Source organism: Nannospalax galili, unplaced genomic scaffold (assembly GCF_000622305.1).
Source record: "Nannospalax galili isolate Female #2095 unplaced genomic scaffold, S.galili_v1.0 scaffold288, whole genome shotgun sequence".
Taxonomy (NCBI): domain Eukaryota; kingdom Metazoa; phylum Chordata; class Mammalia; order Rodentia; family Spalacidae; genus Nannospalax; species Nannospalax galili.
In genome coordinates this window covers 788,272-800,566 of record NW_008357996.1, presented here as the reverse complement: position 1 = coordinate 800,566, position 12,295 = coordinate 788,272, and the positions used below count along the sequence as shown (strand labels likewise).

Genomic DNA, 12,295 nt, shown 5'->3' with positions numbered 1-12,295 from the left:
TTTTTAGGCAAAATTTGCTCACTGGCAGTGTATACCCTTAATGCCAGAGGCTTCTTCCTATTTGAACTAAAGGATCCTTTGACAAAATGTTAGCCAAGTATAAAAGGGGAAGCACTGGTGATAATCCCACAAAATGTAATTCTCTTCAGTTCCTTCCCATCTGGACTGGAATGTAGGCTCCTGTATCCTCCTATGAGAGACAGAAGGCAAGGACAGAGAGAGACAAGTAGCCAAACAGGGGGAAGACACTTATGGACACACACAGGAGTTCTTCCACACTCATGGACACACACAGGAGTTCTTCCATACTCATGGACACATACAGGAGTTCTTCCATACTCATGGACACACACAGGAGTTCTTCCATACTCATGGACACACACAGCTTTCCCGGGTTCTCACCTCGAGCTCCCGCAGGGCATTGTCACATTCCTTCTGCCCAGGGGCCTGCTGAGTGCACAAAGTGATGAGCTGGTTGATGCTCTCAGTCACAGCCCTGGGACAAGAACAGAAAAAAGTATGCATTTGAATGTTATTTTACTTGATTATTTTATATTTTTCCACATGTCAGTAATTTCCCCCAACAAGGCTTGGCAGGCTCTCTAGAGATATAACCAAGTGACTATTTAGGCTGGGTGTGTCGGGGAGTACCCCTGAGACCTCTCCAACTGACTCGCTACACAACCCAAAACATCCAGGGAAGGGAAACCTCCTAGACTCCCTACCTTGTTTCTGGTTATTTATTTTCTTTATTAAGGGCATTAATGGTTTCCTTAAAAAATTAAGATTATCTTTTGATCTATTCATAAAAAAGCCTTTGCAACGAAGCTCCAGGTAACAAAGAGACCATATAAACCTGCTTCCAAGGCTGTTCTTTACCAAGTGAGGCTGTTTTGGACAGCCTTTGTATATTCTGAATATTTTCAAATACATCAAACACACAGTAAAATAAGCCTATGATTTAAAATTCTCTACTTTTCAATAAAGGGTGTATAAATGACTAGTTCCTAGCAGTTTCCCCAAATTCATTCTTTATAGAAAAAGATTTTCCTTTATTAACAGAGATACATCAGAGCCCCTGGCAGAATTCTGCATGTGTTTCAAGGTTTAGAATTTAAAAGGCAGAGTTTTTTTTTTTCCTATATAGATATGATTCCACAGTTTTGTGAAGTCCTTGCTTAACCTGTGTTGAGTTATAATCTAGACGCTCCAGCTCCATTTAGAATTAATGTTTACAAGGTGTGAAATAAAGGATGGAGGTTTTGCTTTTTGTATGGGGACAAATAAAAGTCCAATTGTTCTGACATCAGCCATTGAAAAGGCTATTCTTTTTCAGTTGGATTGTTTTGCAACTTCATGCTTATGTGGAGTCTACTTCTGGATTCTATTCTGTTCCATCAGCCCATGTGTCGATTCCTTCATCAATGTCACACTGTTTTCAATATTATAGCTTTAAAGTAAGTCTTAAAATTGCAAAGAAATGCTGGGCATGGTGGTGCACACCTTTAATCCCAGCACTTGGGAGGCAGAGGTAGGCAGGTCTCTGTGAGTTTGAAGCCAGCCTGGTCTCCATAGCAAGTTCCAGGCCAGGTGGGGCTACAGGGAGACCCTGTCTCAAAAAGACCAAAATAAATAAATAGATAAATAATAAATAATAAATAAATACAAAGAAATGGTAAATACTGAGGCTACAGAAATGCTAATTTCTGTAATTTCATCATGACACATTATATATAAAATTATCATACTGTACTCAATAAATATATACAAATACTACATGTCAGTAAAAGCAACTGAATATCCTTTTTGTTTCATAAATAAAGAATGTGAGAAAGGAGATAACTCTTTAAGGGCATACTGCAAATAGGGTGCAGAAAAAGACTTAAATCCATGCCTGCCCCTGCAGCTCTAAAGCCAGACCCACAGCCACCTTCTGCAGGACTGTGATGGATCCAGATTTCTGGCAGAGCTCAGAATTCTCTTCACATTTTCTAACTGCTACAGTTGAAGGATAACTTAGAACAAGCGAGACCAAATAAGACCTGTATTGTGGTTAGTCAGCAACACCACCTAATATAAAGGATACTTCATTTTATTAGTTACATTGGCTTTGCAGCTTGCAATAGAATATCAAATTAGATGGAAATCGATGCTGCTAACATACAAAGGCAATCAGCTTAATTATGTGATGAGAGACCGCTTTCCATTTTAAACTTAGCTCGGGTGATGAGGAGAAGAAAAGCAGTCTCAAACTCAAAGAATCCCAAAATAGTATTTAAAGGATGGACACATGATTTGTTGATTTGGGTGCAAGGGTTTAATTAGTGTCACTGGAAAGCACTGTATTTTTCCCTTTGGGCAAAGCAGAAAAAGAACAACTAAGACCAAGGATAGTACTTCGCTCCAATGACCTTGGAGGGTACAATCCACAACATGTACATGTGAAGTGCCCCTTGGAGAGTCGAATGGCATGTCCTGCAGGGAAGCTCTCAAGACCCACTTCTAAGGGGACAGGCTGGCATGTCACCATAATAAGGGGTGGGGTATGCGCTCAACTGTGAAGACATGATCATTTGGAGATGATTTCCATATATCACAGAAGTTTTCCATCGAGTTTATTTCTCCCTAAATGTCTCTCCTTGTTTACCTGGTTATTTATTTTTGCATGCGTTTGTGTTTCTGTTTGCATGTGTGCATGCGTGTGGAGACCAGAGGTCGACATCAGGTCTTCTCTTCTATTGCTCTTCATCTTATTTGAGACAGGGTCTCTTATTGAAGCAGGTGCTTGTGGACCAGAATAGACTAGCTGGCTAGTGAGCCTCAGGGGTCTGCCTGTCTCTGCCTCTCCCTGGTCTCCCAGTGCAGCAAACACTACCACTGAGCCATCTCCCCAGCCCTGTTTGATGATGATGGTGATGATGATGATGATGAAGAAGAACACCTTAGTCTGGGCGTAAGGATTTTTTTTCCATTTAGAAGCGAAGTGTTCGAATTTGGTGAATCTGGAGGATAAACATCTGTGAGAAAACTGCTGCCTTTCCTATTCTTTTGTTGGTTTAGATGTGAATAATTTTCAAATAAAAAGATAGGATTAAAAAAAAAAAAAAAAAGAACCATCCAGCAGACTAACAGTTTGTGGTTGGGTAAACCACAAAAATATCAGTGCAGCACTGCATGTCCAAGTGAGACACGTGGGTAACTGATCCACGACCACAAAGTATTTAGGTATGATTAATCCTCACAACTCATTTTAGAGTCTGGATTACATAGCTAAATAAACTATGTGGTCCAAAGGCAAATGATTATGAATACTCGACAATGAAAAGTAATGTTTGCATGCTTCATACCACAGCAATGATTTTCACCAACAAAGGATAAGAAGGAACTCAGCTATGCAACAATACAGGATTGGCTAAATAAATGTACAGTGTATAACAGAGATCTCATTAGAAGTCATGATGTACAGCATATTGCTAATGTAATAGAATATTCATGATATATGACTATGCTGGATAGCTTTAGTGTCAACTTGACACACCTGGGTTGAGGGAGCCTCAATTGGGGAATTGCCTCTATTGGACTGGCCTGTGGCCATGTCTGAGGGGCATCTTCTTGATAAGTGATGTGGGAGGGCCCAGCCCACTGTGGGTGGTGCCACCCCTGGGCAGGTGGGCCTGTGTTGCATAAGAAAGAAGGCTGAGCAGGGGCCAGGGGAGCAAGCCAGTAAGCAGCATTCCTCCATGGCCTGTGCTCCAGCTCCTGCTTCCAGGTTCCTGCCCTGAGTTCCTACCTTGGGCTCCCTGATGAACTACGACCTGGGAGATGTAAGCTAAATAAACCCTTTCCTCCCCAAGTTGGTAGTGGTCAGAGTATTTTGTCACAGCAATGAAGAACAAACTAAGACAATGACTAAGTATGATACAACTTATAAAGTAGTATAAACAGCATGTAAAAGTAAACATATATCTATGCACAGGGAATGGCAGAATAACACACATAAAAAGATTAATAGTGACTTTATAATGCTATTTTTAAAGATAAATTTTAATACATCTCAAAAAATTATAAATTGATGAAATTATATCATCATTAAAAAATGTTACCAAAATTAGCAAGGTGAATCCAAATAGTCCTGATCAATAGTTACTTTTATTTTTATCTAAAATTTTAGTGCTTGAAGCTATATAAATTTATTTATGTACCCTCCCACTCCCCTCTCTCTGACAAGGTCCTCCTGTACCTCCAGCTGGCCTAGAACTCACTATGTAGACCATCCTAGGATAGCCTTGATCTCACGGCTATCCACCTGACTCTGCTTCCTGAATGCTGAGATGAAAGGTACGCACCATCATACCAACTATTCATTTATTTTTTAATATAAAAAGGTTGAGAAGGCTCAGCTGGTAAAGTGCTTGCTATGCAGATACGAGGACTTGGGCCTGGATGCCTGGCAACAATGTATAGTACACCTGTAATCCCAGCACTGTGGAGGCAGAGGTCCAGAAGTTCTGGGGCTCTCTGGCCAGCCAGTCTAGCTGAAACTGTTTAGTGAGAGACCTTGTCTCAAACAGTAAGGTAGACGGGATTGAAGTTGACACCTAATGTTTACCTTTGGCCACTGCATGCATAGTGTACTCACACAGGAACACACAAATTATAAAAAAGGTTAAATAGTCATAATTTCACAATCTATAGATGGCATCTTCTTAAGCTTTCTTCTTTATCTAGTTATATTTAAAAAATTGAGATCTGCAACCTCAGAGGTTAAAAAGAGTTTTCTAAACTAAAAATCATTTAGTGTTCAAAGATACTAAATTGTTTCACTCAAGTTTGACTGATGTGCCTGGGATTTCTTTCTTTTTTACACAGGATCTTACTATACTGTAGCCCAGGTTGGCCTCAAACTCACAATCTCCTGAATCAGTCTCCCAAGTGCTGGAATCATTACAAGGGTGTGCCACCATACTCAGTCCAGAGATTTGAATTTTTAAATGGGGGTAGGGTGAGAAAAGAAAAACAACCAATTGTGCTTGTGATCACCCCTGAAGCCTAAGTCAACTGGCTAAGGCGTTTGGTGGGAAAACAGCAAAAGCCCATTCTCTTCCTCAAGGAAAGGAGAAAAGAGGTAGTCAAATTCCCCTGTAAGTATTCCTGGAGTCTTGCTTTGCATAAGGCTTGGAACTTAAGAAAAGAAAACAAAAAGATGCAGTTTAGATCTCTGTAGGCTACAAGGTGCTGGCAATCTGGCTGGAGAGACAAGACAACATAAAACAGCATAAGATTGGATGGATTATTGAACAAGAGACCAGATTAATGTGGAGACGCATAGGGAAAACGAAACTCAACCATAGGGTAGGGATTCTGCACAAAGGGGAAGTCTCTACATGGACTGAAACCATTGAAAAAAATCCAGGTAGTGTGAGATCCTGGCTTGGATCCTTGGTAGAGAACATCCTGGATGAGACTAAAAGAGAGTCATTTATATTTTTCTATTGTATCTGGAGCAAGCCCTTCTCCTGTCATGCTTTTGTCATAGTCTCTGGAGATTAAAAGAAATCTGTCTGGCAGAACCCAAGGGGACAGGAGCAGCCTCAGCTTCCTAGAGGAGACCCTCAGAAGACAGAAACAGTTGGCAGGGGTCTGATGTCGCAGCTAGCTCTGGGTCCCTGTGGCCAGGGTGACTGAAGTTGGCCCCCCACCCCCATCAGTGGGGACAGTGCCTGGAGGGAGGAAGCCCTCCTTCCTGTACCTGCAGACTCGCTTTCCATTCCAGGTCCAAGTTCAAGGGATGTCAGACCAGGCCCTGGTTGATGAATGGTTGACTCCACCCAACTTGGCAGACAAGAGGCACAGCCCAACCAGTTACACAGGAAGATGAACAACCTGGCCACAAGACAGAACACGACTCCCTCCCAACAGGTCTAAAACAAAACAAAACAAAACAAAACAAAAACCAAGAACTATCTCTGTTCCCAGAACAGGAAAGTTCACGGACCCCAAAGAGCAAGTGGTTCGGTAAGGTTGACAGTAGTAGGATTAGGCAAATTGGGGACATGCACATCTGGGCTATCACCAGAACAGGGTGGTTCACAGACCTCAATAATTCCCATAAACAGATAACCTCTAGCCTGACAGAGTGTCTGCTGGAAAAATATCCCAAGGAGCAAAAGGAGCCAAAGTATGCCAAGAAACCACAGATGAGATGTCAGCATCTTCACACCAACTCCATTATTTTCACATGCAGCATTAAAACCTTCAAGCTGGGTGTTATCTGTCAGGGCTGAAAGCCAGGTCACAGGCTAAGAGCTTTTTCACCTGGGCGCCTGTTCTTAGTGCCACCACCAGTAGGCCTGTGGATATGGGAAGCCATAATTCTTTCTTGCTCTGTGTGGACTTCTATAGGAGCTTTTAAAGAGCCAATTTATCTGATGACACAGTGGCCCTTAACAGGGATGACAGAGTATATAGGCTCCAGTGGGGGGGGGGTGCCAGTGGGGACAGGGGTATAAAGATGATTAAGATTGTTTGAGATGTTCTGTATGAAATACACAAAAATTTCAATAAAACCAAATAAAAAAAAAAGCCAATTTATATTCCCTCCTCCTCCCTACAACTTTAGAGAATAAACAATTCATTCCAAGTTGGAAACTACAATTTGGAAATGATGCAAAAAACTGAAGATGATAAGCCTGGAAACAAAGGCCTGCATAGGAAAAGAAGCAGATCAAAGAGCGGGGGTTCAACAGAACAGACATCACCCCATCCCTGATCCCATCCACAACCATTAAAGGAGGGCACTTGCTTTACCAAAACAATCACAAGCAAAGCATGAGATGGAACAGGACAGATGCGAAGATAATTTTGCACTTCCCTAGTGGCTCTGGCTATTGTTTGCCACTACATATATCTGCAACTGAGATGGCTAATTGTTAATGTAACAGGATCTAGAACCACCTAGGAGCCCAAGCTCTGGGCATGTTTGTAAGACAGTTTCTAGACAAGGTTAATTGAGGTGGAAAGATCCACCCTAACTGTGAATGGCACCATTCTATGGGCTGGGGTCCTGGTCTGAACAAAAAGGGGAAAGAGCTGAGCAGCAGCGTTCATCCTCTCTCTGTTTCCTGCCTGCAGAGGCAATTTGACCAGCTGTCTTATACTGCTGTCATGGCTTCCCTGCCCCATGGGCTACACCCTCAAGCTGTTAGTAAAAAAACTAAAAAAATAAAGAGGCAGGTGGATCTCTGTGGGTTCAAGGCCAGCCTGGTCTACATAGTGAGTTCTAGGACAGCTGGGGCTACAGGGAGACCCTGTCTCAAAAAGAAAAAAAAAAAAAAGAAAAGAAATTCAAGGGCTGTTGCAAGGGAACTGTTCTGACATTGTCTAACCCTCCATAAAAAAAAACAAAATTTAAAAAATATACTATAAGTCAAGAAGGAAGGAGAGATAGGATGTCACCATTAGTACCATGAAAGCTAAAAATGGTTGAAGGTAGTCAGAGTTTATACCCCCATTTTACAAATGGCAAAGTTTGGGTAGGTTGACATAGCAGATTGACCATTAAAGATCTTTGCACTAGAATTCCAGCTTTTTCACTCAGACAACTTAAAGGTATGAATAACAACAAACATAGAACAAGCAAACAAAACCAAGTTAAAAATAAAATGCAATCAATGCCTTTAATCCCAGTAGTTGGGAGGCAGAGGCTGGTGGATCTCTCTGAGTTTGAGGCCATCCTGAGTTTGGGTTCCAGGCTAGCTAGGGATACATGGTAAGAGCCAAAAATAAATAAACAAATCAATAAAGCAAACAGAATTAAAGCTAATCATGACTATGAACATTTTGAAGGGGTTTCCCATTACTCTGTCCCCCTGTAACAAGTCATCTAATGTCTCACCACCGGGCTTTTTACACATAACAAGATGTCAAACAACACTGTGAAAACACCTGCAAGACCACAGAATCATAAAATACACTCTGGTATGGAAAATGAACCTGAGACTGCACGTGCCAGATAGTGCTGGGCTACTGTTGCAGTCTAGCATGCATAGTAGCATTCAGTCACTAGGGACTGAACTTCTGAAGTGCCACAATGGCGGTCTGGGAGCAGAAAGTGTATTTCTCATATCCCTGAAGTGAAAGCAAATAGAAGGATGGACACAGACATCATTCCATACAAGAATTCATATTTTATTCTAATTTTTTATTGATTTTTTAAATGTGTATGGGTGTTTTGAATGCATGTGTGTAATGCTCCACATGTGTGAAATGCCTGCAATGGCCAGAAGAGGGTGTCACATCCCCTGGTACTAGAGTTATGGACAGTTGTTAGCCACCAAATGGGCTCTGGGAACTAAACCTGGGTCCTCTTCAAGAGCAGCCAGTGCTCTTAACCACTGAGCCATCTCTCTAGCACTGAGGATTCATGTTTTACTTGGGTTCAAAGATAGTTTACTCCCATTGCTACGCTGTTCATCCTAAACCAGAGCCCTTTTGCAAGTGATGGATGGAACATATAACATCCAATCCAACGTGGATGTTTGTTAGTCATGCTGTATGTGCTCAGTGTCTGCTGAATGGCTTTGGAGTAGTTTTCTTAGTATCTCCCTGTTGGAGATTGGGATGACCTGCCTTTGAATGAATGGAACCTGAGACCTGGAGATCAAACCACAGCCTCTGCTTATGGGTGAGACCCTGAAATACAGAACAGCTCCATGGTTAGCAGAGGAAGCTGGCCAGATCAGATAGGCTGTGTTCTTCATTCTGAGAAAGGTATCTTAATTTCCCTGTCTGAGAGAGTAAACATCTTGACCAATACATCAGCAGACAATAGCCCTGAGTAACGTATAAATATCTTGCTATGTGATTGCCTTAGCTTATACCAGCAAAAAGTTACTGTTCCTGTTTCTTTGTCTTAAAATTTCTAATACTTTGTATGCAACTGCAAAAGCCATACATAACTGCTAGTTTCTTTTCTGTATAAAAACCTGTTGAACTTTTAATGAAGTAGCTTGTTACCAGACCTGCAAGTCCCCAGGGTCTCTTCACTCTGTGCCTCTGATCCCCCACCATCTCAGAGCGCTCAGGAGAAGGGTGACCTGGCTTCCTCATCTCCCAATTTCTTTTTCAATGAGAGTATATTACTTCTATAATCTGAACAATATAATGCTACTTAAAAAAATGATCTTAGGGGCTGGGGAGATATTTCAGTGGTTAAAGTGCTTTCTGTATAAGGGTGAAGGCTAGAGTTTGAATCACCAAAACCTATGTAAATTGCTGAGTGGATGTGGTGGCCCACTTGCAATTTGAGCCTCAGAAGGTAGAGAAGGGCTCCCCAGAGCAAACTGGCTGGCAAGACTAGCCATACTGTGAGCTCTGATTTTAACTGACAGAACCTGCCTCAATGAGCAAGACAGAAGATGATCAAGGGTCATCTCAGGCCTCCACATACATGTATGTGTACACACACCATGTACCCACATGCACACAAACATGTACACACACTACACATAATGCCCCCCCACTTGTAAACACACACACACACACACACACACACAATAGAGAAAGAAGGAAAATCTATTTAAACCATCATGTTTGCAAATCAACACAAATCTTAAGTAAGAAGTCTTTTCAGAAGAGGCTATATATGAAGATGGAAGACTTTCCAAGTGGGCTAAGAACACAGGATGAGTTAGTTTTATTACAGAATACCAGAATGCCCGTCAATCTCAACTCTACTGCCAACAACATAAGGATAACAGCAATTCTTTGCTCAGCCAAAGTGGCAGGAAGTCAGGTACATTCTTCAAATGCAATGGCATTTCTCACACACTCACAGAAGCACATCTTAGGCTTACCTTGCAGCTGCAGCCAGAAGATTTTTTGCATTGGGGGCTCCAGGATCCACAGAGAGAGACTTGGCAGCTAACAGCAGCTTGCTTGATGCCATAGAGATATTCTTAAGGTTCCCTATCACTTGCATCTGATCTTCTTTCGTCTGGAAGGTCAAGAAGAGCCAAGTCAGTTAGGGACTGTCTATCACTCCCACAAAACAATCGTGAACTAGGCTCCTGAGGTGGAGGCAAGTTATCAAGGCTGCAGATATGTATCTCACTGAAACAATGACTAGTGTCTACTCATCCTCAAATAGATGCTCAGAGCAAGATGCATGTGGCCAGAAAGAAATCTACATCTAAGTGGGTCAGCCAGGAGTTCTGTTTTCTCATTATATGGGGACATTAAAGACAAGCAGGAGGCAAATGCTCAAGCAGCTCCAGTCCACAGACTGAGCAACGACGATTCGAGCATCTTGTTTAACAATGCTGGAGTTGTCAAGCATCTTGTACATCTCAGCCTGGCACAAATGACCAGCATTGTTTCAATGTTCGGAGCATCTCAGAAGTTCCCAACTTGGAGAAGGACTGGGCTTATTGACTGACAAACTATCCTTTGTGGAAAACAAAGCAAGAAACACCCTAGATATCTCTTTTAGGGCGTTCACAGGACCTCTACCCCTCCCCGCAAATCACAAAGCAAAACAATTTAAAACAAAACAAAACAAAACAGTTCCGCAAGTTGATGCCAGACCAATCATGTTCCCTTGTTCTAAACAAGTGGCTTATCTCTTTAAAGCAGGTAATTTTAAACCATCTGACACTCAGTACCAGATGCAATCCATTCAAAGGAGTCCACCAAACTGCAAATACATACATGTGTGTGTATGCCTGCTGTATTATCCCACCTTGAAAGAGCTGTCCTCATCTCTGATAAACATTGTTCCTCTTCCTACCCTCCCCCAAATGGTGAAAGTAAAAAGATATAAGCTCTGCTGGAGGATCATACGAAAAGTCACTCTTATCCCTAGAAGCACCTCACACATCAGTTGATAGCATCTCTAGGTATGTCATGCCTATGAGGTCATGCAACTTCCTAGGTACTAAAGGAAGGCAACTGTGGCTTGTTTACAGAATTCTGGGGCCCTTCAGTCCAATCATCCTCAGAGATAGTTGGTCCACCAGAGCCTGGAGGCTCAGGTGAGCAACATAAGCCATCTCCCACCCACCTGCGCCTGACCAGCCATCTCAATGCCAGCATCCAGGAACTCATCGAAGTCATCACTGAATTTTCCAGAGGCTGCTGCCAGCTCTCCACTCTGGCCCCGTGTGGCGTGGACAACTTCCCCAGCAGACTGGTTCAGATCAGCAGCAGCCTGGTTCAGCTCACTCTGGGCTTCTTGGAAAGGTTTCGTGCTTGGAGGTAGCTATAGAAATAGAAGGCACACCCCATGGGAAGTTTTACCTCGCACAAGAGGGATAAAGGAAGGTATTGTGGAGGGAAGAATGACTGCCATGGATCTGTTTCTGAGTCATTCAAATCCAACTAAAAAGCTCTGTGTAGTCTGAGTCCATATTAAACTGGAATTTCAATACATCTTCACTCACTCAGTGCATGTACTAGAGAGCTAAATGTGGTGAAAGAGCTATGCTCAGGCACTCACAGTCACTGAAGTGGCAGAGACAGGAGTGACATACAGGCAGCTTGACTCCAGAATCCAATCTCCACCCTTCTTTGTTTCTCTCAAGATAGAAACTCCCAGTTGTAGCTTGTTAGAACTATGAGGTTGATGTGATCCAATTTCAAATTATGTTTTTCCAAACTAATAACCATCAATTTTGTTCTATTTGTGGTCCTTGTTAATAACCTAAAAAGAACCCCACACAACACAGTTTCATTTGCAGAAGTATAACCATTAAAGTTCCAGGGAGCTAAACTAGACTCTACACACGGACACTGCTGGCACCTGCACAGAGATGAACCAGACAAATGAGTACCACCTTTCCTTCAATGAGGGACAGGAATGGGCTCCAAAGTGGGAGTCCTCAGAATAGCTGCTTTCTTAATTAGTCTTGAACACATGTGCCCCTTGTCACCTGTCACTAGCTGGCATGCTCTGATACACAGCTAGATTAGATCACAGCCTCTTGTTTGTCTCACTAGGATAACCAAAGAACAAACAATACAGAAGCAGGGAAGCAGAGGCAGGTGGATCTCTATGAGCCTGAAGTCAACCTGGCCTACTCTACGTAGTGAGTTCCAGGCCAGGTGGGGAGACAGGGAGACACTGCCTCAAAAAGGAAAAAATTAAAAAAACAAACAACAACAACAACAACAACAAAAAACAACCCAACTCCACTCCAAGGGCCCAGGAGGTGGCTCAGCTGGTACAGAGCTCACATTAAAAAGCTGGGCATGGTGGTATGCACATATAATCTCAGTGAGGGAGAGATGGTAGGTGAAG

General features: G+C 42.4%; 1 protein-coding gene across 7 annotated transcripts in view; it reads right to left on the bottom strand.

Annotated features, from left to right (window-relative positions):
• The window catches only part of Tln2 (talin 2), a 488,380-nt gene that overhangs the window by 99,763 nt on the left and 376,322 nt on the right, over positions 1-12,295 (bottom strand). For all 7 annotated transcript variants that reach the window (XM_008856023.3, XM_029557653.1, XM_029557654.1 and 4 more), the window contains 3 exons: positions 11,060-11,257; positions 9,855-9,994; positions 403-496 (listed from right to left, as the gene is read on the bottom strand). In XM_008856023.3, coding sequence (XP_008854245.1) covers positions 403-496; positions 9,855-9,994; positions 11,060-11,257 — 432 coding nt within the window. The remainder of the gene's footprint in view (positions 1-402; positions 497-9,854; positions 9,995-11,059; positions 11,258-12,295) is intronic.